Raw genomic sequence first — 23,918 nt, 5'->3', positions numbered from 1 at the left:
TGCAGCCTGCCGTTGAACTGCAAGCATGCCAACCGGACCACCCAGGCTTCCATCCCATTGATGTTCCAGGGAGACTCTTCTGTATTCCAGCTCCCTTGTGCCATTAGTTCCTGACAGTGAGCTCCCCAATCCTGGAGGCTTGCATCTATCGTGAATACCAACCAGTCCATCTATGTCAGGGAAACTCCCTTTCTTAGTTGATCCACTTGTAACCAACGCTGGAGGTGAATGAAGAGTTCCATCAGCAGGTGGAGCAGAATCAAATAGTCTTGAGATTGAGGGTTCCAAAGAGACAGCAGGAAGTGCTGAAGAGGATGCACTACTTCCATCAATTCGAATACCTGCAGATAGGACTACACAGTCAGTGTTCATCAAGAGATGCACCTATGTCATCAACTTCTGAATACGAGCTTCTGGCAGGAAAGCTTTACCCTGCTTTGTATTGAACCGAAAACTCAGATAATCCAACGACTGAGATGGCTGAAGACGGCTCTTGACTAGGTTCACCACCCAACTGAGCTCCTGCAACAAGGAGATCACCTTGCGGGTCCCAGGCAGCTCTCTTCCAGAGACTTGGCCCCAATCAGCCAGTCATCCAAATATGGGTGTAGCAGGATCCCATCCTGTCTCAACTCCACCACTACCACCACCACAACCTTGGAAATAGTTCTGAGAGTGGTGGCCAGACCAAAAGACAGCGCCCCAACATCGGGAAATGCAGAAAACATTGGTGCTCCAATCAGATATTACTCATTGCTTCTAGAGACATATGGAAGTATGCCTTGGACAGATCCAAGGAGGTCCAATTCCTCCGACTGCACGGCCATTATCACTGAGCACAATGTTTCCATGCGAAAGAGTCACCCGCAAATGACTATTCATCCCTTTGAGATCCAGGATGGGATGACAAGAACCCTCCTTCTTGGGCACAATGAAATAAATGAATATCGACCCATATTTTCTTGAAACATGGGTACTGGAACCACAGTCCTCAGACTGAGGAGCTTTGACAGTATACACTCAACTGCCTGCTTCTTCTGTGGGTAGTGACAGGGAGACACCATGAACATGTCCCACTGATCTGATGTGATTTTGACCTACCTCTGATAAAGGAGAGAGAGAGAGAGAGAGAGACATCCCCCTAATCTACTGTTCCCAGGGGTGGGGTGGCAAACCTCATTGGAAGGCTCGGGAGGTTCCACTACCCGAGCCCACACTCCACCTAGGCTGTCTGGGATGAAAGGACTGAGACCTACCAAAAGGCCAAGTTCTCTGCAGGGACGAACATGCTTGGAACCCCTGAGACGACCCCTCATACCAAAGGGGTGTGGTGACTGCTTCTTATCCTCCAGCAACAGAGGAACTGGGGATTCGCCCCACTTACTGGCCAGTTTCTCCAACTCGCTCTCAAACAAGAGCGAGCCTTTAAAAGGCAAGTTCATAAGATTAGCTTTGGAGGTTGCATCGGCCTACCAATTTCTCAGCCATAACTGACACCTGGCCGCTATTACCAAAGCCATTCCTCTGGCTGAGGAGAGAACCACATTGTAGCCCACATCTGCTAAAAAGGTGGCAGTAGACTCCATAACTGCCCTGGAATTAAAACCAGAGTCATCAACCTCCAGAGAGAGAAGCAAACAAGAGCAAGCCACCAGGGAATAACAAGAAGCTATCTGCAAGGTCATTGCCACCGCTTCAAATTCTTGCTTAAGGATGGCCTCAATCCTCCTATCATGCACATCCTTCAAGGCCGCTCCTCCCTCCTCAGAGATACTCATCAGTTTAGAGATGGCACAGACAAGAGCATCCACTTTCGGAAAAAGCAGATGCTCGCTCACTTCTGGATCCAGGGGGTACAGGCCTTCCAAGATCCGACCCTCTTTGAAATTTGCCTCTGGGGCTTCCCACTCAAGATCAATCAATTCTTGAATGGCCTCCATAACAGGGAAAAAACCAAGAAGCTTTATGAAAAGAAACCAAAATGGGATTTTTATTTGGCTCAAACATAGAATCTGCCCCAGGTACTCCCAAGCATCTTCAATGTCTGGGAAATCAGGGCTGTCAGTTCATCTCTATGAAAGAACCATAACATAGTCCTATATGGTTCCAGTCCCGGAGGAATTTCCCCATCCTCCAGAACCTTAGGATCTGCCTCATCATCAGTGCCATCCAGATTCCTATCGAGAGGACCTGCTATCAATCGCGGTGAACTTCGGCGTTTAACAATAGTACCGGAAGAGGGACAGGCCACCGCCTGAGAATCTGACCCGACAGGATTGGACAGGGCTGAAGACTGCACCTGAAGAAAGGATTGCAATCCTTGAAAAAAAAAAATTCTACCCAAGAAAAGGCAGAAAGATCCATGCCAAAGCCAGAAAGCACTTGTGCGGCACCCACTGAACTGCCATCCCCTGCTGATGAACCAGTCAAGGGAGTTCCAAGGTCAGGAGTCCTCCTGATATGTCTTTAGCCAGGCCATCATGAGGCTGGGAAGAAACCAGGCTTAGTAAAATCAGAGGAAGATAATTCTCCCTGAACCTCTAAGCTGTGCTGGAACAAGTCAGAGGGCACTCCAGGCTATGATGTCCGAACATGACAGGCAGCACAGAGGAAAAGGCGCTTAGGTTTCTTAGCCACAGGCGCCATTGGTCCGTCAGTATGCTTAGTAGGCGACTAAAGACGTGCATTTAGCTGAAATCACCAATATGTTCTAGAATGTGCGCAAGACAGCACACCCAAAAGAAACTGGACATACATTTCACACAGCCAGACGTACTTGCAGGCCTCGATGGTCCTGCAGAGAGCAGCTGAATGTGCAGAAAATGTTGCGTGAAAACACCGCAGTGGCCTACCATGTGGCACACAGAAAGAAGCCTAACAGCATGGCCTAGCCCACCCGGGCTGCTCAACCCGCCAGGCTTCCCAGGTACCTTAACTCCCACGGGAGTGGGAACAAACGTCAGAACAGCGTGCCAAGCATGGAGACCAGAGGAAATCCTAGAACAACCCCCTCTCTGATTTTTTTTTAAGCTTACCCGAGCTCAGACTTTCCCGGCTGAGTACAGAGTTGGTCTCTGGCTGTAGGGGGAGAGGGCATACACTGTTACTGCCGCGCTCAGTTTCCTGCACCCGCTGCCATTCAGCTTCTTAAATCAGCTAAGTCTACACTGGCTGAAGAACCAGCTTCCGGACCAAGGCACTCATCTGAGAGACAATAGAAACCACCAAATGCTGGAGTCAGAGAATACTGGAAGGCTGATGTCACAGCAGGACTTTATATACTGTGATGTCAGTTTGCTCGTCTAAGAGACATTAGGGAAGCTAACCAAATTGGTAGTGTGGTAATAATGGGAGACATCAATTACCCCAATATTGACTGGGCAAATGTATCATCAGTACATGCTAGAGATATAAAGTTTCTGGATGGAATAATTGACATTTTTATGGAGCAATTGGTTCAGGAACTGACAAGAGAGGGAGCAATTTTAGATCTAATTCTCAGTGGAGCACAGGATTTGGTGAGAGAGGTAACTGTGGTTGGGCCGCTTGGCAATAGTGATCATAATATGATCAAATTTGAATTAATGACGAAGGGAGACAGTAAGCAAATTGACAGCTCTCGTGCTAAACATTCAAAAGGGAAACTTTGATAAAATGAAAAAAATTAGAAAAAAACTGAAAGGAGCAGCTACAAAGGTAAAAAGTGTGCAAGAGGTGTGGTCATTGTTAAAAAATACCATTCTAGAAGCACAGTTCAGATGTATTCCACACATTAAAAAAGGTGGAAAGAAGGCAAAACGATTACCAGCATGGTTAAGAGGGGAGGTGAAAGAAGCTATTTTAGCCAAAAGATGTTCATTTAAACATTGGAAGAAGGATCCAACAGAAGAAAATAGGATAATGCATAAGCATTGGCAAGTTAAATGTAAGAAATTGATAAGACAGGCTAAGAGAGAATTTGAAAAGAAGTTGGCCGTAGAGGCAAAAACTCACAGTAAAAACTTTTTTAAATACATCCGAAGTAGAAAGCCTGTGAGGGAGTCAGTTGGACCGTTAGATGATAGAGGGGTTAAAGGGGCACTTAGAGAACATAAGGCCATCGCGGAAAGATTAAATGATTTCATGGCTAATGATTCAGATGGACTGAACCAAATCACGGTGAACCTAGAAGATGTGGTAGGCCTGATTGACAAACTGAAGAGTAGTAAGTCACCTGGACCAGATGGTATACACCCTGAGTTCTGAAGGAACTAAAAAATGACATTTCGGACCCATTAGTAAAAATTTGTAACCTATCATTAAAATCATCCATTGTACCTGATGACTGGAGGACAGCTAATGTAACCCCAAAATTTAAAAAGGGCTCCAGGGGCGATCCGGGAAACTACAGACCAGTTAGCCTGACTTCAGTGCCAGGAAAAATAGTGGAAAGTGCTCTAAACATCAAAATCACAGAACATATAGAAAGAGATGGTTTAATGGAACAAAGTCAGCATGGCTTTACCCAAGGCAAGTCTTGCCTCACAAATCTGCTTCACTTTTTTGAAGGAGTTAATAAACATGTGGATAAAGGTGAACCGGTAGATGTAGTATACTTGGATTTTCAGAAGTCGTTTCACAAAGTTCCTCATGAGAGGCTTCTAGGAAAAGTAAAGAGTCATGGGATAAGTGGTGATGTCCTTTCGTGGATTGCAAACTGGCTAAAAGACAGGAAACAGAGAGGAGGCTTAAATGGACAATTTTCTCAGTGGAAGGGAGTGGGCAGTGGAGTGCCTCAGGGATCTGTATTGGGACCCTTACTTTTCAATATATTTATAAATGATTTGGAAAGAAATATGACAATTGAGGTAATCAAATTTGCAGATGATACAAAATTGTTCAGAGTAATTAAATCACAAGCAGATTGTACACCACAATCTCTGTAAACAAAACTCTCCAAATTTTTCATGCATAATTTCCATTAAAGAGAGGTTGGCCCCTTGCCCCCTCTTCTGTATATAGTATTTATTCTATTTTATTTCACTTTATTTATATATTTATTGTTCCGTTCACCCCTTCTTTATTTTCCTACTCCAAGTTAAGGCTTCCTTGTTATAATGTAACTGTATGCTCCGTATCTCTTGTTGATTGGTTAATTGTATATTCTGCTTAGTTCATTGTAAACCGAATTGATTTGATTTGTATCAAGAAAGTCGGTATATAAAAGCCTTAATAAATAAATAAATAAAATAAATAAATTGTGATAAATTGCAGGAAGACCTTGTGAGACTGGAAAATTGGGCATCGAAATGGCAGATGAAATTTAATGTGGATAAGTGCAAGGTGATGCATATAGGGAAAAATAACCCATGCTATAGTTACACAATGTTAGGTTCCATATTAGGTGCTACAACCCAAGAAAGAGATCTAGGCGTCATAGTGGATAACACATTGAAATTGTCAGTTCAGTGTACTACGGCAGTCAAAAAAGCAAAAAGATGTTGGGAATTATTAGAAAGGGAATGGTGAATAAAACAGAAAAAGATATAATTGCGATGGAGAAGGTACAGAGAAGGGCAAACAAAATGATAAGGGGAATGGAACAGCTCCCCTATGAGGAAAGATTAAAGAGATTAGGACTTTTTTATTTGGAGAAGAGACAGCTGAGGGGGGATATGATAGAGGTGTTTAAAATCACAAGAGGTCTAGAATGGGTAGATGTGAATCGGTTATTTACTCTTTCAGATAATAGAAAGACTAGGGGGCACTCCATGAAGTTAGCATGTGGCACATTTAAAACTAATCAGAGAAAGTTCTTTTTACTCAAGCTCAATTAAACTCTGGAATTTGTTGCCAGAGGATGTGGTTAGTGCAGTTAGTATAGCTGTGTTTAAAAAAGGATTGGATAAGTTCTTGGAGGAGAAGTCCATTACCTGCTATTAAGTTCACTTAGGGGTAGATTTTTAAAAAAAGCGCGTTTGTGTACTTTTGTTTGCGCAGCAGGCGCAAACAAAAGTACGCTGGATTTTATAAGATATGCGCGTAGCCGCGCGTATCTTCTAAAATCCTGGATCAGCGCGCGCAAGGCTGCCGATTTTGGGCAGCCGGCGCGCGCCAAGCCGCGCAGCCTGTCTCCGCGGCCTCGGAGGGAACTTTCTTTCGCCCTCCCCTCCATTCCCCTACCTAACCCCCCCCCCCCCCGGCCCTATCTAAACCCCCCCTTACCTTTATCCAGGGATTTACGCCTCCCGGAGGGAGACGTAAATCCACGCGCGCCGAGACCCGACCTGGGGGCGGTTCTGGAGGACACGGCCACGCCCCCGGAACGCCCCGGGCCGGCACCACGCCCCCAGCCCCGCCCCCGAAACGCCGCACCCCGCCCCCAAAACGCCCACGACACGCCCCCTTCAAAAAACCCGGGACCTACGCGCGTCCCGGGGTTCTGCGCGCGCCGGCGGCCTATGGAAAATAGGTGCGCCGGCGCGCAAGGCCCTGCTCGCGTAAATCCAGGCCGATTTACGCGAGCAGGGCTTTTAAAATCCGCCAGTTAGAGAATAGCCACTGACATTAGCAATGGTAACATGGAATAGACTTAGTTTTTGGGTACTTGCCAGGTTCTTATGGCCTGGATTGGCCACTGTTGGAAACAGGATGCTGGGCTTGATGGACCCTTGGTCTGACCCAGTATGGCATGTTCTTATGTCTCCATCTGCTGGTAGAGGTACATAACCCACTGATCCTGAATCCAGCTATTCACATACTAGAAAACCGTGGATGTGCGCACATTAGGAAAACGGGTGCTCAATACAAGCATCCGTTTTCTCACCCCACAGTTGATTTACACGCACAATAGCATCAGCCTGGGGCGTGTGCATTGTGCGCCCAGAAATATTTTTGGGGTTATCAGCCCATTTCTTAATTTGCATCACCACAAGCAGTAGATCTTAGTATTTTTGCAATACTAAGTAGGAGGAACCAAAGAGGGCAATTGTTTTGGATTTTTCACGTGCTTTTGACTCGCAGTATATCAATGCCAGCTCCGAAGCTGGCGTTAAATTTGTCGCGTTGGGCGACCGGCGTTTTTCTGCATAGAGGGGTAATAGCTAATAGCCTCATTTACATGGCAAATACATGTGATGAGTGTTATTAGCTACGCATTTGCTTGGATGTGCTTGTTGGACACGCTAATCCCCTTTTTGCATCGGGTGTTAGCCAGCACATCCGACCACGCGTTTACCTGTGCATTAGGCTGAGTGCATTTTATTGCATTGGCCCATTTGTGTGACCAGATAACTAGTTACTTATTCGGACATCTTTAAAAGATATCCAGTTAAGTAGCACTATTTGAAAATTAAAAAAAAAAAAAAGGAAGTAGAGGTGCCTGTGGCCCAGTTCCTTCCCTCTCTTCCCCACTCCCTGAAATTTCATTTATGGCCCTGTTGTGCCATGCATCCCCTACCTCCCAAACCCCTCCTAATATTTGCAATTATGTTCCAGGCTCTGCAGATCAGGGTCCTCATACTTCTTTCCCGGTTTTGTTTACATAGTAAAATCTGGCTGCTCCCCCCCCCCTCACTCGCAGTGCCAATGTCCAGCTCGGGCCTACTCCCTACCCTTTCCCCTTAATAGATTAAAAATCCTGCCGGGAGCAAGGTAGTTAACACTTTCAGTGCTGCTGCTGACACAAGCAGCTTTGGGAAGAGATTAAGTTCATAGCTCACGCCCGGCATGTGTCCATGGGGGTTGAGGGGGCCATTGGAACTATGGGTGGGTAGGGGGTCTGGTGGGGCAGCCAGATTTTACTATATAAACATAACCAGGGAAGGAGGAGCCCTGACCTGCAGTCCTTGGAACATAATTTTAAATTTTAGGAGGTGTTTTGGGGAGTGGAGGGTGCACAGTCCGACAGCCATATATGAAATTTGAGGGGAAGGAGGAATGGGAATATGGCCACAGGCCCCTTTATTTTTAATCTCAAAACAGTGCTACTTAACAAAATATCTTTTGAAGATGTAGTATCCTGTTAAGTAGCTAATTATCCAGCTAACTTAGCTGAGTAGAAATGATATTTGGCTAAATTAGCCAGATAACTTAGGGACGTACCGCAATCCCTTATTTTATCCTGCTAGATTTTATCCGAATAATGATTTATCTAGTTAAAATCTATTTGGATTCCAAATCTTGCAATTTGGACAATTTGTGCATTATTCGTCTAAATGGTTTTGTATATTGACTTCACTGTTCATTCACAGTCAGAAGACACTGGTGAAATCTGAATGATGATTAACAGGAATTCTATTGCGAGTAACCCCTATGCTGCTGGATGATGTTATGAACATAGTGCAGCAATTAGGCAGAGCATTTATTTTTAGTGAGTCAGTCATGGTGAAAGGCTCCAGATTAACAGCACTAGAAGCTGCCTTATGATGATCACCCAATGGACTTTGCAACTCCTAAGGATGAACATTTCAGCAGGCACTGAAGATGTTGCAAGTATATATGAAGGCAAATTATTCTCGTGTTTTATTTAATGAATGTCTCCCAACTCCTGTGCAAAATGTATCCTAAATAAGCTTCAACTGGCATTTTATCCTTCCATCTAGTTTTTCATCTTGCAAGCGCACTGAACATTCTATGAGATAAACCCTGGTAAGTGCCTTTTAGTCACATGAAAATGTCTAGCTGACACGCATGTGAGAGAAAGAGGAGATAACTCTTAATGGACATGAACTAGTACAACTTTCATTTAATTTATGAACAGAGAGCTCATCAGGAGGCCCTGTTTTAGAATTAGCAATGATTACCTTGCATAATTCAGTAATTTCACACAAGGGGGAACTGAGTTGCATAGGAGAACAAATGGCTATACTAGTATTTATTAATGTCTGTCCCCTCACCTGTTGGAAAACAATATGTTCCTAATGTACTTACTTTGACATGTTAAGGGCTAGTGCTGTCCAGTAGGCTTCCATGGGAGCTGTGACTACAGCATCAAAGAGGACCTGCTGCACCAGCTCCTCGTCACCTGGATATGAGGAGATCAGCACTAATGAGACAGGATCACAATGGTACTCTCCTCTCCCCATACCATACTGGGATACTCAAATCTCCTCCGACCTTCTCCCTCCCCATGCATGACAACGTTTTCAACTTTAGAACAACAACATGTTTGTCAGAGCTGGAATGTCAGAAGGTAAATAAGAATATTGCACCCAATCTGCCTCTACAAAACAGAGGTCGTCTCTCTCAGATGATCCTTGTACAAGGGGAAGCATCACATGGTATTAGGTTATCCCGAGGAAAAGGTCTTAGATTATTATTAATATAAACTTGCCTGGGAACAAAAAAACTTTTCCATATGTTAACATGGAATACATACTCTATATATAAGTTTCTGGAGGACAGATCCATCAATACTTATTATTCAAATAGGTGTGGGTTTCACCACCATGTGTTTCTGGGAATGAGCAACAGGGAAAGGTACTTCTAAGTGGCCCAGATTGGCCAGTCTGAGACAGGATACTGGGCTCAATTGGACATTGGTCTGCCACAACATCGCACCTAATGTTCTTCAATACTATGAACAGGCAGTTAACCTGTAGAAAAAAAATCTGCAACTTTAGTTCATTGTATCCAGTGCCATAAATACTAGGAATGTGCATCGGGTGCCCGACTGTGTTTTCGGATTTGTGTGGCTGTGGAAAAATCTCGTTTTCCCGCGGATCAGCATTTTGTTTTTAGTAAAAAATTGTTTTTCGGCTTAGTGCGCGCTAACAGGAGTTAACAAAAAAATAACAAAAAGTAACAAACAGGAGCTAACAAAAAAATAACAAAAAGTAACAAAAAATAACAAAAATAAACAGTTTGTTAGCACGCACTAACCCGAAAAACGATTTTCACGAAAATTCAGGGGAAAAAGTGATCATTTCATGTTTTAACCGATATATAACGAATTAAGAAATATCGTATGATATTTCAATTCGTTATAAAAACGATTCACATCCCTAACAAATACTGAAGAAATCAATATGGTAACTGATACAATTCAATTCATTATTTTCCCTTCTCCTATTGTCTAGGTGCCCAAGTATGACAGAGCCCTTCTTTACCTCATCCATCCCTTCACTCTGCCACAGGTCAAGGGAAGATCCTCAGGAATTTGCTTCTTTCTTTTCTATTAATATCAAAGTCCCTTTCCTCTGCCTCTGTCCTTCTCCCTAGTACCTCGCTCACATTAGCCATCGTCCTGACATGGTATCTTTATCCAGAATGGATTTCTATAGAATGCACAATGGCATTCGTGCCAATCATATGCAGGTTATGAGTTCTAGCAGGACATTTATCTTTGCTATTGTAACTCCCTTTGATGGAACAGCAGGATATCAAGAATAATAAAAACAAACAAATAAGAGGGTAAGAAGGAGAATAAAGCATCAGTCTTTAAACGGCAGGTACTACAAAGTTTCAGCACTCACATTCCAGGTCTGGCTCCTCCCCTGTCAAGAAGCGGGTCATGGCCTGCAGCTGTGTGAGCTTCCGGTGATCTGGATCAATATCCGTAATACAGTAAATCCTATCCAAGAGAAAACAGAAACAGCCCATCAAACTCACTTTGGTTTAACTATTTGACACACACCAAATGCTATCCCAAATCATCAGGTACTAGGAGATCATAATCTCCCATGTGAAAGATGCGAGAACACTGATCCATGATTCAATAAAACCCAAGCAATACCGCAGGCATGGGCAATCACAGAAGAGAGGGCAAAACCCTACATCTCATTCCTGAACACAGCTGAACTCGTGCCTCACGGCTGGCACAAGAAACGAGTCATTATGATGAAGAGGACGTCGGAGCTACTCCAGAGCGAGCATAAAATTCCACCTTGGGAAGAGACTCGATCATAGCACATGAAAAGTTGGAGATCACTTTGGCCCTAATCACAACCACTTTGCCACACAGACACCACAGAACAAAAAAAAAAAAAAAGTTCACTTAAACTTTTGCTGAACTAAGCACACTAACCACTAACAATAGTTTCAGGTTGGCTCTCTGGAGCCAACTAGGGTTGCCATGTTTCCTGGGATGTTTTCAGAAGCAGTGTGGAGTGTCATGGTGGTTTAAGAATGGGTTAGCCATGTAGCAGTCTCATGAATAACAGCAGTAAACCTTCGCTCAGTGTGTGATTATGAACCCCAGAAAAGGGGATTTTACTCTGGACCTTCTCTCCCAGGCTGTGCTACACCATTGACCAATGCACTATAAAATCATTCAGTTTTCTCTGATAATATCCATCAGGTTTAGATTTTCTGGCAGGGTGCTCAGTTTCTGGATGTCGGTGCAGCTTTTGACACTGTAAGCTGCCTTTCAGCAGACGCGACATCATGGGCCCCCTTGGCCACAGAAATCCCACTTTTAAAATCATCTTCATCCTATTTCCAGGATGTGCATTTTGCAGAATCTGTTCTGCTGCTTTTTTCCTCTTCTTGTCGTATGCGTTATGTTTATGCGTTACATTTACTTATCCTGTACTGCGTAAATTATCCAGGAACCACATATCGTCAACTCTAATTACTCCACTGGTTTTACTTATTCGGAAACCCTGTACCTCACCTCGACCAGCCCAATCTTTTTACAATTTGCTTTGCTGTGTCAAAAACTCCCCTCTTCATTTTAGCTACTGTCTCTTCCCCCCCCCCCACGGGAAAGCGCACCGTGCAGAATCCGATGTGCAAGACTTCCTAAAGGAACGCAGCAATGCCAGAGAAACGCAGCTCACTCGAGCACTTGTGCTGTGGAAATAGAAGAATTTACAAATCTGAAAACTGTTTCTCCGACAACGTATCACAAGCTCTTTTTTACCATAAATGGCAGCAAGGAACCTGCCCAGTCGAGCCATCCCTCTTCTGTCCCAGAGCCTCACCGTTTGGGAATCCCAGCCTTAGCCTCAGTCTGAAAACAGTTTTTCTTCTTCTGCACTTCTTTTCCCAACACAATTCTAAAACTGGCTAAAGGACGTAGAGCAGGGCTCCTCACGCCTGTCCTAGGAAATCTCCAGCCAGTTGGGTTTTTAGAATATCCACAATGAATGTGCGTGAGATAAGACTGGCATACACCAGAGGGCCAGTCTACGCGCTAATGTCGCTTGAGCGTATTCATCATCGCTATCCTGAAAACCCCAGCAGCTGTGGGGTCCCCAGGACAGGTTTGGGAATCCAGGAGACAAAAATCATGTTAGGCCCCTGTCCTAATAAACTCTGTCCGCAATGAGTTCAAACACCAGTGGCCTCTCTTTCTTTGTTCCAAGAGGTCTCACAGAAATGTGACGGCAGAAAAAAAAAGACCACCCGGTCTCTCCACTATTTCCCATCCACAGCAACTACTCAGCTTTATGATCCCTAGCACTCCCCTCAGAGATCCTCTGTGTTTATCCCATGCGATCCTGAATTCAGATACTGTTCTTGTCCCCACCAGGAGGCTATGCCATGCATCATCATTCTTTCTGTAAAGAAATAGTTCCTTAGATTGCTCAGTCTACCCCTTTTTACCCTCATCCTATCATCCCTCATTTCAGATCCTCCTTTCTATTAAGAGGCCAACCTTTTGTGCACTGATACTACGGGATTATTTAAATGTCTCTATCATAGCTCTTCTTTCCCTCCAGAGTATACATTTAGATACTAGGGATGGGCAGCCAAAAAAATGTGTTTGGTTTTGGTTTTTTTTGGCTCATTTTATTTATTTGTATTTGTTTTTATTTAATTTTCGATTTAGTGTGCACAAAAAACACAAAAATAAACAACGACGAACGCACATCTCTACCCCATACACTTTACAATGAAGACCAACGATCATTTTGGTAGCTGACAAACTCCTCATCTTTATTCCAGCACATCCACCTTTGCTTTTTCTTTGCCAGCAGGATCTTTTTTTTTTCTGCTCCAATGTCTGAATCGATGTAAAATGTAATAAGGCATTTTCAGCCTGCCCCCTAGTTTCTCCTCCCTAATTATCTAAAACTTGTCCTCATTCTCCAGGACAGCAGACTCATGGAGTGTCTTTCTCTGACTTTCCCAGTACACAATCTGTTTATTTCTGACTTGGAGTGCTGAAAAGGAGCCCTCCTGGGAGAAACGTCAATGAGCTGTGTCCCTTTTCAATAGCTAAGAGAATTAACGCATGAAGAATTTCAGGAACTAATGCACTGATTGTTTCTACTACAGTCACCTCTCTCCATTTCTGTAATTTTTGTACTACAGTCACCTCTCTTTTCATTTCTGTAATTTTTGTTTAAACTTAAGAATTCGTAAAAGGACACTTTTTCCTCTCATTTGTTAATGTTTTGCATTCTGACAATATAAAAATGTACCTTTTGCTTTATCAATGCTGCATTTATTCTTCTGCACGCATGAATTGGAGTTTCTCTTTGCTTTTATCTTTTTCACCTGGTGATTTCCTCCTGCTCCCTTGGGACAGGGATCCTGGCACCACGAGCCTCCATTTGCAGCTACCCCATGAGTTCTCCCCTCCCAACTTCACCTCTGCCTGATCATCACAGTGATAGTCCTTGGCTGGGAGCCATGCACCAGCACCCCCTTTCAGAACCCTGCATCATGGGCTCTAAATCCGGACACTAGGTGTAGCCACTGTGTGATGAGGATAACTTTCTACCCTTAGAGCTTCTGAACATTGTCTCTGCTGCATTCGCTGCTCTGGCCAACCTGGGGAGCGGAAGACCCGAGCCAAGAATTAAATCCAGGTCCCGCTCACACAGCAGTGCCACTGAGCCACAGGCAGAGCTGATTTCATCTTCCCGGTGTCCCAAGGCAAGGGATGGGAAGAGCCTTCCCCAGGAGGAAGTGGTGCAGTGAAAGGGGTGCGGCCTCCTCTGTCAGGTCGGTCCTTTTAAAGAGGTGCAGGGGCGCGTCTCAGTGCTACGAATGGAGCCAGTCCATTCCTTTGCCTCTTGGGGGAGGGGGATAGGTCTGTCGGGATGTTGTACTTCATACTGAGCAGCACTTAGAAGAAAGTGTCTCTGGGAAGGAGGAAGACGCACCTATTTCAGCCCAGCACCCCTAGGCAGCAACCTATACTGCATTGTGGAAAATTCGGATCTGGTCACTGGGCTGGCCCTATTTCTTTTTATCTTCTCATTCGTTATCTTATCAGAGATCTCATCATCGAAAGCTGAAGGTGTTTCAAACTTTTTCTCCATCTTATTTTACATTTGGTCTATTTTGTGTTCTAACCCCCAAATGGTATTTCAAACCGTCTTAAAAAATATCTCCTGATCCCAAGCGTCTTTTTCCTACAATCACCTGCTACTTTGCAAACGCTTCCACATTTTTGATAGGGTTTACATTGTTTGATGCAGGTGGGCAAGGCAGCCACTGGGCAAAATGGCACCCTGGAGCATTCCCCTTCCTTTTTGGGATCACAGATTGACAAAGAATAAGGAGGCGCATCCCCCGCCTCCCCCGGTTTAGCATCCAGGTGATTGGCCACCTTAATCATCCCCTGCATCAGCTCTGCAGGTAGCTCCATCAGAGCTGTTGCCAGCATCTTTTAATCATCAGTTGTTTACTTTCTAGATAAACGTTAGTGGGATAAAAATCAGAGTACGTCCAAACCTAATTCAGGGTTCAATTCTAGTGATACACTCTATGGGTGACCTGCTTCACTCTCCTCCAATTATTCCTGTTCAATTTTTGCATTTCCTTACATGTGAAATTCCCATAAGGGCACAATCCAGCATCAGTTGGACTTCACCAATATTGGTTTCTTTTGTTCACACAATAAATGCCAGCTTGCCTCTATAGCCCAGAAAAAAAAAAGCTTGTCTGGGTCCATCCTGAGACTATGGTTTGTTCCCTACTTATATAAATCTCTACAGACCTAAAAAACCTCAAACCATCATGCAATCACAAAATAAAAAGGAAAAAAAAAAAAAAGAAAAGCAAAACAGTTCTGCCTATTTTCAGGAAGATCACAAATCATTACCATGCCAGGCAGCAGGTTGTCGTTAATGAAGTTGCATGGCCCAAGAGCGCCAATTCCAACTGAATGGAGAAGTAAACAGCAGAGCTTAAAAAAAAAAAAAAAAAAAAAAAAAAAAAAAGGTAGCAGCTCTGCCTTAAACTGATTTCATGAATTTCAGCATTTAACCTGCAATATCCCTATATCACAAGTTAATTTAAATGAGATCATCCCAAGAGATAATACTTAAGACAAATCAGTACAAGAAGGTACACTTTTTAGATATTTGACTGGAATATGCTTCTGCTTTATATCTAGTTTTATAAAGAAGTATACATAGTTCTTATAAACCTCCTGGATCCCATCTTTAAAACTTTTGTTATTGGCTCTGAGTCAGATGTCAATATGCATAGTTGCCATCTCTCCATCTTTGAGACAGTTATCTTCTTTTTCCGTCAAAAGGGCATCATTTCCATTGTTTCCCCTCCTCAGACTTCCCCAGCTCCAGGCTCTGTGGGAGATGATGTGGTCTACTGCTTTTTCTCAACATACTTCCCCTCTTTCATCTAATTTCCCCATAAAAGTTTTCAAATGTTAGCACATGTGCACTTTACTGTCACTGAAAACTGGAAGGATCCTAGAACATAACATAAGAAATCGCTATACTGAGTCAGACTAAGGATCCATCAAGCCCAGCATCCTGTTTCCAACAGAGGCAAATCCAGGCTACAATTACCCAAAACTAAGTATATCCCATGCTACTGATGCTAGTAATAGCAGAGGCTATATTCTAAGTCAATTTGATTAATAGCAGATAATGGATTTCTCCTCCAAGAACTTATCCAAACCTTTAAGAACATGCCATACTGGGTCAGACCAAGGGTCCATCAAGCCCAGCATCCTGTTTCCAACAGCGGCCAATCCAGGCAATAAGAACCTGGCAATTACCCAAAAACTAAGTCTATACCATGTTACCGTTGCTAGTAATAGCGGTGGTTATTATCTAAGTCAGCTTAATTAATAGCAGGTAATGGACTTCTCCTCCAAGAACTTATCCAATCCTTTTTTAAACACAGCTATACTAACTGCACTAACCACAACTCCTGGCAACAAATTCCAGAGTTTAATTGTGCGTTGAGTGAAAAAGAACTTTCTCCAAATAGTTTTAAATGTGCCACATGCTAACTTCATGGAGTGCCCCCTAGTCTATTATCCGAAAGAGTAAAAAAACAATTCAAATCTACCCGTTCTAGACCTCTCATGATTTTAAACACCTCTATCATATCCCCCCTCAGCTGTCTCTTCTCCAAGCTGAAAAGTCCTAACCTCTTTAGTCTTTCCTCATAGGGGAGCTGTTCCATGCCCTTTATCATTTTGGTCGCCCTTCTCTGTACCTTATCCACTGCAACTACGTTATTTTTCGCTGCATAAGATGCACTTTTTTCCCCCAAAGTGGGGGGAAAATGTCTGTGCGTCTTATGGAGCGAACATTAAAAAAACAAACAAACAAACAAAAAAAAAACACACTACAACCAAAGTATTTTTTGTCCCCATTCCCCATCCAACCCTTTAAATTTAACTACTATCCCCCACCTTCCTGACCCCCCCCCCAAGACTTGCCAAAAGTCCCTGGTGGTCCAGCGGGGGTCCAGAGCAATCTCCTGCACTTGGGCCGTCTGCTGCCAGTATTCAAAATGGCGCAGATAGCCTTTGCCCTTACTATGTCACAGGGGCTACCGGTGTCATTGGTTGGCCCCTGTCACATGGTAGGAGCAATGGACGGCTGGCGCCATCTTGTGCTCCTACCATGTGACAAGGGCCAACCAATGGCACCAGTAGCCTCTGTGACACAGTAAGGGTAAAGGCTATCGGTGCCATTTTGAATACTGGCAGCCAACGGCCCAAGTGCAGGAGATCGCTCCGGACCCCCACTAGACCACCAGGGACTATTGACAAGTCTTGGGGGGGGGGGGGGGATTGTAGTTAATTAAATTTAAAGGGTTGGGATGGGGAATGGGGACAAAAAAAAAAAACCCACACATTTTATGCCCTATCCCAATTTGCTCCATAAGACGCACAGACGCACGGGAACAGAGCCGGTTTAGCACACCATTTCTTTTTTTTATTTTTTTTATTTTCCCGCTCTGAATCCAAGGTGTGTCTTATAATGAGGTGCGTCTTATGGAGCGAAAAATACGGTATATCTTTCTTGAGATGCGGTGACCAGAATTGTACACAGTACTCAAGGTGCGGTCTCACCATGGAGAAATACAGAGGCATTATGACATCCTCCGTTTTATTCACCATTTCCTTCCTAATAACTCCCAACATTCTGTTTGCTTTTTTGACTTCCACACCACACTGAGCCAATGATTTCAAAATATTATCCACTATGACGCCTAGATCTCTTTCCTGGGCGATAGCTCCTAATATGGAACCTAACGTCTTGTAACTACAGCATGGGTTATTTTTCCCTATATGCATCACCTTGCACTTATCCACATTAAATTTCATCTGCCATTTGGATGCCCAATTTTCCAGTCTCACAAGGTCCTCCTGCAATTTATCACAATCAGCTTGTGATTTAACTACTCTGAATAATTTTGTATCATCTGCAAATTTGATTACCTCACTCGTCGTATTCCTTTCAAGATCATTTATAAATATATTGAAAAGCACGGGTCCTAGTACAGATTCTTGAGGCACTCCACTATTTACCCTTTTCCACTGAGAAAATTGTCCATTTAGTCCTGCTCTGTGTTTCCTGTCTTTTAACCAGTTTGTAATCCACGAAAGTATATCGCCACCTATGCCATGACTTTTTACTTTTCTTAGAAGCCTCTCATGAGGAACATTGTCAAATGCCTTCTGAAAATCCAAATACACTACATCCACCGGTTCACCTATATCTACATGTTTATTAACCCCTTCAAAAACGTGAAGCATATTTGTGAGGCAAAACTTGCCTTGGGTAAAGCCATGCTTTGTTCCATTAAACCATGTCTTTCTATATGTTCTGTGATTTTGATCTTTAGAACAATTTCCACTATTTTTCTGGCACTGAAGTCAGACTAACTGGTCTGAAGTTTCCCGGATTGCTCCTGGAGCCCTTTTTAAATATTGGGGATACATTAGCCACCCTCCAGTCTTCAGGTACAATGGATAATTTTAATGATAGGTTACAAATTTTAACTAATAGATCTGAAATTCCATTTTTTAGTTCCTTCAGAACCCTGGAGTGTATACCATCTGGTCCAGGGGATTTACTACTCTTCAGTTTGTCAATCAGGCCTACCACATCTTCTAGGTTCACTGTGATTTGGTTCGGTTCATCTGAATCATTACCCATGAAAACCTTCTCCAGAACAGGTATCTCCCCAACATAGTCTTCAGTAAACACCGATGCAAAGAAATAGTTTAATCTTTCCGCGATGGCCTTATCTTCTTTAAGTGCCCCTTTAACCCCTCATTCATCTAAGGTTCCAACTGACTCCCTCACAGGCTTTCTGCTTCGGATATATTTTAGAAAGTTTTTACTGTGAGTTTTTGCCTCTAAGGCCAACTTCTTTTCAAATTCTCTCTTAGCCAGTCTTATCAATGTCTTACATTTAACTTGCCAGCACTTATGCGTTATCCTATTTTCTTCTGTGATATGTGGGGAAAGCCTGATCCAGCCACTGTAAGCTACAGATCTGCCTCACTACTGGCCAACAGGGCTCAGACATCCCAAAGCAAAGAAAAGACATATACTGGACTACATTTTCCAGCTTCCCAAGAGTGAACCAGAACTCTGATCTCTGAGGTTGGGGCTCCTGCAAGTAGGGTGAGTAGGAGTTCTAAACTCACCAGGCATAGTGACAGAGAAGAATTTGAGTTGCAAGAGGCAGCCAAGAAGGGCAGATATTTACAGCTGCTCAAGTCATGGAAACATAGAAATGTGATGGCAGAAAAAGACCGTATGGCTCATCTAGTCTGCCCATCCATCCAATTAATTTAGCATTATAATTCCCAATACTTCCTTAGAGATCCCCTATAATTATCCCATGCTTTCTTGAATTTAGATAATTTTATCTCCACCACCTCCATTCCATGCATCCACCACCCTCTCTGTAAAGAAATATTTCCTAAGATCACTCCTGAGTCTATACCTTTCAACCTCATCGCATGATCCCTCATTCTAGAGCTTCCTTTCCGTTAAAAGAGGCTCACTTCCTGTGCATGAAAACTTCTGAGATATTAGAATGTCTCTATCATATCTCCCCGATTTTGCCTTTCCTCCAGGGTGTATACAAGTTGAGCTCCTTAAGTCTATCCCCCTATGCTTTAGAACGAAGACCAATGACCATTTGAGTAGCCACCCTCTGGAATGATACCATCCTGTTTATCTCCTTTTGAAGTTGCAGTCTCCAGAATTGCACACAGTATTCCAAGTGAGGTCTCACCAGGGACTTTTACAGGGCAATATTGCCTCCCTTTTTCTGCTGACCATTCCTCTCGCTATGCAGCCAAGCATCTTTCTGGCTTTTACCATCAGACGAAATGAAAGTGGAAGAAGTTGAATTATCAGAAGATATACAAAAGGGACTTATGGATGTCAATGAGAGTGACATTCAGCACTAATTTGTAACTTACCCGGCTAAGTAGCAATGGTTGAATATCTGGCCCTACTGAACAGCTATCACTTAGCCAGATAACTAGTTTATCTGGCTAAATAGTTAGCTGGCTAAGTGGCAGATGGGGTGAGGGTGTTCCATGGAGCAGCTGATTTACACAGATAACTTATCTAGCTAAGACTGTGTTGCGACCGTCGCTGCCAGACGTCTCCACTATGCCCACTATGGCGACTCCCTCTTTGCTTGATGGAAGTTTGGCCACCGTGGCGTCATCTTGCCGACCTCCTCCGGTGTCCCCGGACTGGCTAGACACTGCTATCCGCCATGTTTCCCAGAAGCCTAAGGGTGTGCGCGCGGCCCCGACTCAAGTACCAGCAGTGGCGCGAACCTCAGGGGTGTCCCCCTGAGATGAACCATCCTCACCGGATACTTAAGGTCTCTGAATTCGCTAACTAATCGAGTTAGCAAAGGAAAACGAAAGGAAAGGTTTACCTAGCTTCCTCCAGGTATCACTGCAGATGGGATTCGCTCTCCACATACCTTGCTACTCTGCCTCCTCAGACTTTACCAGAGGTACCCGCTCCTCGGGGGCCTCGCTCTCTCTCTTATTTTTCAGGTCACAGTCTGGAATCTGTACTCGCTCCTCAAGGGCCCACGTTCCCGGACTTGCTACTGAATGCCACTTCTGCCAGGAAGTCTTCGCTGCCTACAACACCAGTGAGTTACCATCGTTCTCTCAGAGTGTTCCCTGGAACCAGGTACTCACTCCTCGAGGGCCTGATTCATTTCCAGCTCCTGGGCTGCTTCTAAGAGACTATTGTGTGAGTGTTACCATCAAGGCTCTGTTCCTCAACTCTGCATACCCTGCCTACTCACTATATTCAGTTTCTCTACAGCTCAGTTATCCAGGATCGCTCTGAGGGACTACAGCCCAGCCGGGCACTTCCAGCTCACTACTGCCACCTCTGGTGGTTCAATATACTGTTTAATAAAAGAACTAGTGTGTGTCTGTCTCCAAATTCTGAGCCTGACCGGTGGTCCCTCTCAGGATCTTCCCCCGGGGGTGTGGTCATCTGCCACCGGCCCAAGGATCCACCCACAACTATCTCAAACACTAACAGACTGGTTGGCCCATAAGGCTGTCCTAACATTAGCTGGATATATTCAGCAATGCGACTGCACCGCTAATATATGGGCCAAGCTAGCTGGATAAGTTTGTTTGGCTAACTAGCTGAGCTACACAGTGGCTCAATATCTACCTTAATGTGCCCAGATGACATGGAGCTTGATTAAAGGTAGCCTCTGACACTACCTATTACCAGATATAACTCTCTCTCTCTGGGAAAAGTTGACCGATCAAAAGGTACTGAGCATACTGCTACAAATCTCAGCATCTGCTTTGCTGTGGGGGAAGGGGTGAGAAAGTGTTATGAGTTAAACGTTTGCTACTTGGATTTTTTTCTGCAAGCTACGACTCTCTTTCAGCATTTGCATGGCCTTTCTTAGGGCTGGAGAACTGTAGCTGGTGAGAGAAGTCACTATCTGTGATATTGCAGGGAGAGGAGGATGACAGTGCTATTGGAGCATTTGCTTATTGAACTTTTACTGCTGGCGGGGGGGGGGGGGGGGGGGCAGGGCAGGGTAGTCTTTAGAGTCTTTGCAGAGCCTTCATGTAAAAGTGCACTGCTAGAGCCGGCATGGGGACTGAGAGCCGCAACTCATTTGTTTCCAAATGAACTGGTGCAAGCATACATGTAATTATTATGCATGAAGTTGCTGTAAGCCCTGAGAAGTCCAGTCTGCATCACAAGAGGGAAACTCGGGCCCTGGCAAAAACCTTTGCAATAGCCCAAAATATTTTTTCAAAATTACATTAAAGACAGAGTATCTGTTTGCTAGCTAGGAAGCACAGGAAGACTAAGTCAAACTTGGTTAAAACCATTACCTTCATAACCAACATCATGCTCCCAGCAGAGATAATAGGAATGTCTGTTACAACAAGTGACAACACAATCTCTAACTCAAATTAAACCTAGGATTAACTGAAGCAAACATATTTGATTAGTAATAATAATAATGCATTTCTGCTGAGAGTAACTTGTGTAAACAGCAAAGTTATTTTTTCTAAGGAAAATAAAGAAGCCTATGATAGTTACAGATGTGACAGTGACTGATGGCAAAGACAACGGTTATCTGTGGATCTGGAATCGTATTCTATTCCACATATACAGGGGGAAATGTTTATATCATACACACACAGCTGCAAACTCTGCGGATATATATATTTTTACCTGTGGTCTCTGCACCAGTTTTCAAAGTGAAAGCAAGCACACATTTTACTTTTGATTACTGTGGCAGGGAAAAAAAAAAAAGAGTGCCTGCAGAGATTTGTACCTTTTCAAACCAAAGGTACGCGTCATTTTCTCCCCCACCGACCTAACCCCCACCCTAGGAATGCGTCTGCTACAACATGAGTAAAACGTCCTGTGCATGGGGATGCAACCAGTGTACTTTCACCTGCATGCAGAGTGCTCATTTTTCAGCCAGTTAATTTACATAACGTTCTTTGTATCCATGGAAATCTATTTGAAAATTGCTTTCACAGTGGCCTAAATATTCAGATTCTTGGAGACAAGTCACACTGACAACAGAAAAGTCTGTTTTGTTTTTTTTTAGTTTAAGTGCAGGGATCAGGCTTGTGTACCCTGAAATTAATTTACATAAAACGTTACTGTCCATGCAAACATGCGCACAGCTTTAAAGATTAAAACAACAATAAACATTCGGATATATTCAGGAATAGGAGAGATTTTTCACCCTTATTTCCTCATATTATTTATGCATTTCTAACTGTTGCCTAGTATAACAGGGGTCTCTTCGTTATTAGCAAGATGCAAGAAATAGCCACTCTCAGCAGTCACTTTTGGATTGCCCTCACATCTCCCACAGGTTGTCTGGTTCTGCTTATTGGCACATGTTCAATAGTATTCCAGAGCATGAACTCAAAATAAGCATTTTCAATTTACCCCACACTCAGCATCAAAAATCACTGGTTTGGACGCCCAAGGGCCTGATTGGAAGAATGTAACACAGAATGGAAGAAAGCAACTCAAGCACCAAGTCTTTCCAACACTTGACCAATTGCTTCAGCCTCACTTACCACTCATTGGCTAACGTCAGTTCTGGCTGCAGCAGGTCGTGCAGACCTAAAAGCAAAAGAAGCAGCAACTGTTATCAGTCCACAAGTCATAAGAAGAGAGGCAAAAAGGAAGGGATGGACAAAGGGGACAAGAAAGAAGGCGAAAAAAAGACAATGACAGAAGAAAAAAATGAGAGGTGAGAGAATGAAACACACTGGAGTACAAAGGAGAAGTGTGTGTGTGTGTGTGTGTGTGTGTGTAAGTAAAACATAACGAGTGTGCGAGCAAAAAAGCAGCACCGAAGCTATAATTCTCCCCTACCTTCTTCCACAGATGTATTTCCAAGAAGATTGTATTCCCCATGCCCCCTGGACAGCACAACCCCGAGGCTGTAGACAGGAAATAAGAACGCTGTATTAATAGTGTGAAATTTCAAACCAACTCACAGTCCTGGCAATGGTCTTCCCTCTGCAGCGTTGCCTTGTACGGGAAGCTTACCCGGCTTTGCAACTAATCCACAAGTTGCAGGTCAGTGCTCTGAGAAGTATTCACTTAGGAGGGTATTTTCAAAATGATGTACATGCATAAACCCTGGTTTTATGCATGTAAATGGCCTTCGGAAAACTGCCTTGTTGGGGGGAGGGGAGCAAGAATGTGTAGCTAAGTACACACAAAAGCATTGTGTGTATATATTTTTATATGTATACCTAAAAGGTGTTCCAGAAGGTAGAGATAGAACGTATGCGTTCATGTTCAATTTTCAAAAATATACATGTAAAAATACACCTACAAAGTTACACCTGTTCCCGAACAGGCACCGGTTACACGCACTCTTGAAAATTTGCCAAGTGAATTTATGTGCTTTGAGTATTCTGGCTAAAGTCTACAGGTAAAAAGTGCCCACAAACAAAAGCATTTCAAAATTAACCTCATAGTTTATCACATTTATATTCTGCTTTTCTATTAAAAAAATAAAAAATAAAAAAAACATCCCCAAAGTGGTGCTCTGCACATATTTACTCTGTATCGGTTATGTGTAAGATGCTCATTGCAGGGACTGCCACTGATCAGAGTTGCTCATCTGAAGCGTTTGCCATTTACTTAACTGCTTATGGATGACATTGAGCAGTAAAAGTACTAAAAGATGCATCACAAATACTTCCCTGAAGGGCAGGTCAGACTGGGAAGTGGCTCATCTGAAGAGTGTGT

General features: G+C 43.6%; 1 protein-coding gene across 4 annotated transcripts in view; it reads right to left on the bottom strand.

Annotated features, from left to right (window-relative positions):
* Positions 1-23,918, bottom strand: part of CACNA2D4 (calcium voltage-gated channel auxiliary subunit alpha2delta 4) — a 558,520-nt gene that overhangs the window by 388,521 nt on the left and 146,081 nt on the right. For all 4 annotated transcript variants that reach the window (XM_029599894.1, XM_029599895.1, XM_029599896.1 and 1 more), the window contains exons 20-23: positions 23,031-23,098; positions 22,730-22,775; positions 10,455-10,552; positions 8,911-9,004 (exon numbers count right to left, since the gene is read on the bottom strand). In XM_029599894.1, the coding sequence (XP_029455754.1) occupies positions 8,911-9,004; positions 10,455-10,552; positions 22,730-22,775; positions 23,031-23,098 (306 nt within the window). The remainder of the gene's footprint in view (positions 1-8,910; positions 9,005-10,454; positions 10,553-22,729; positions 22,776-23,030; positions 23,099-23,918) is intronic.

This window comes from Rhinatrema bivittatum, chromosome 4, assembly GCF_901001135.1.
Source record: "Rhinatrema bivittatum chromosome 4, aRhiBiv1.1, whole genome shotgun sequence".
In the NCBI taxonomy this organism is placed as follows: Eukaryota; Metazoa; Chordata; class Amphibia; order Gymnophiona; family Rhinatrematidae; genus Rhinatrema; species Rhinatrema bivittatum.
This window is presented reverse-complemented; position numbering and strand designations above follow the sequence as displayed.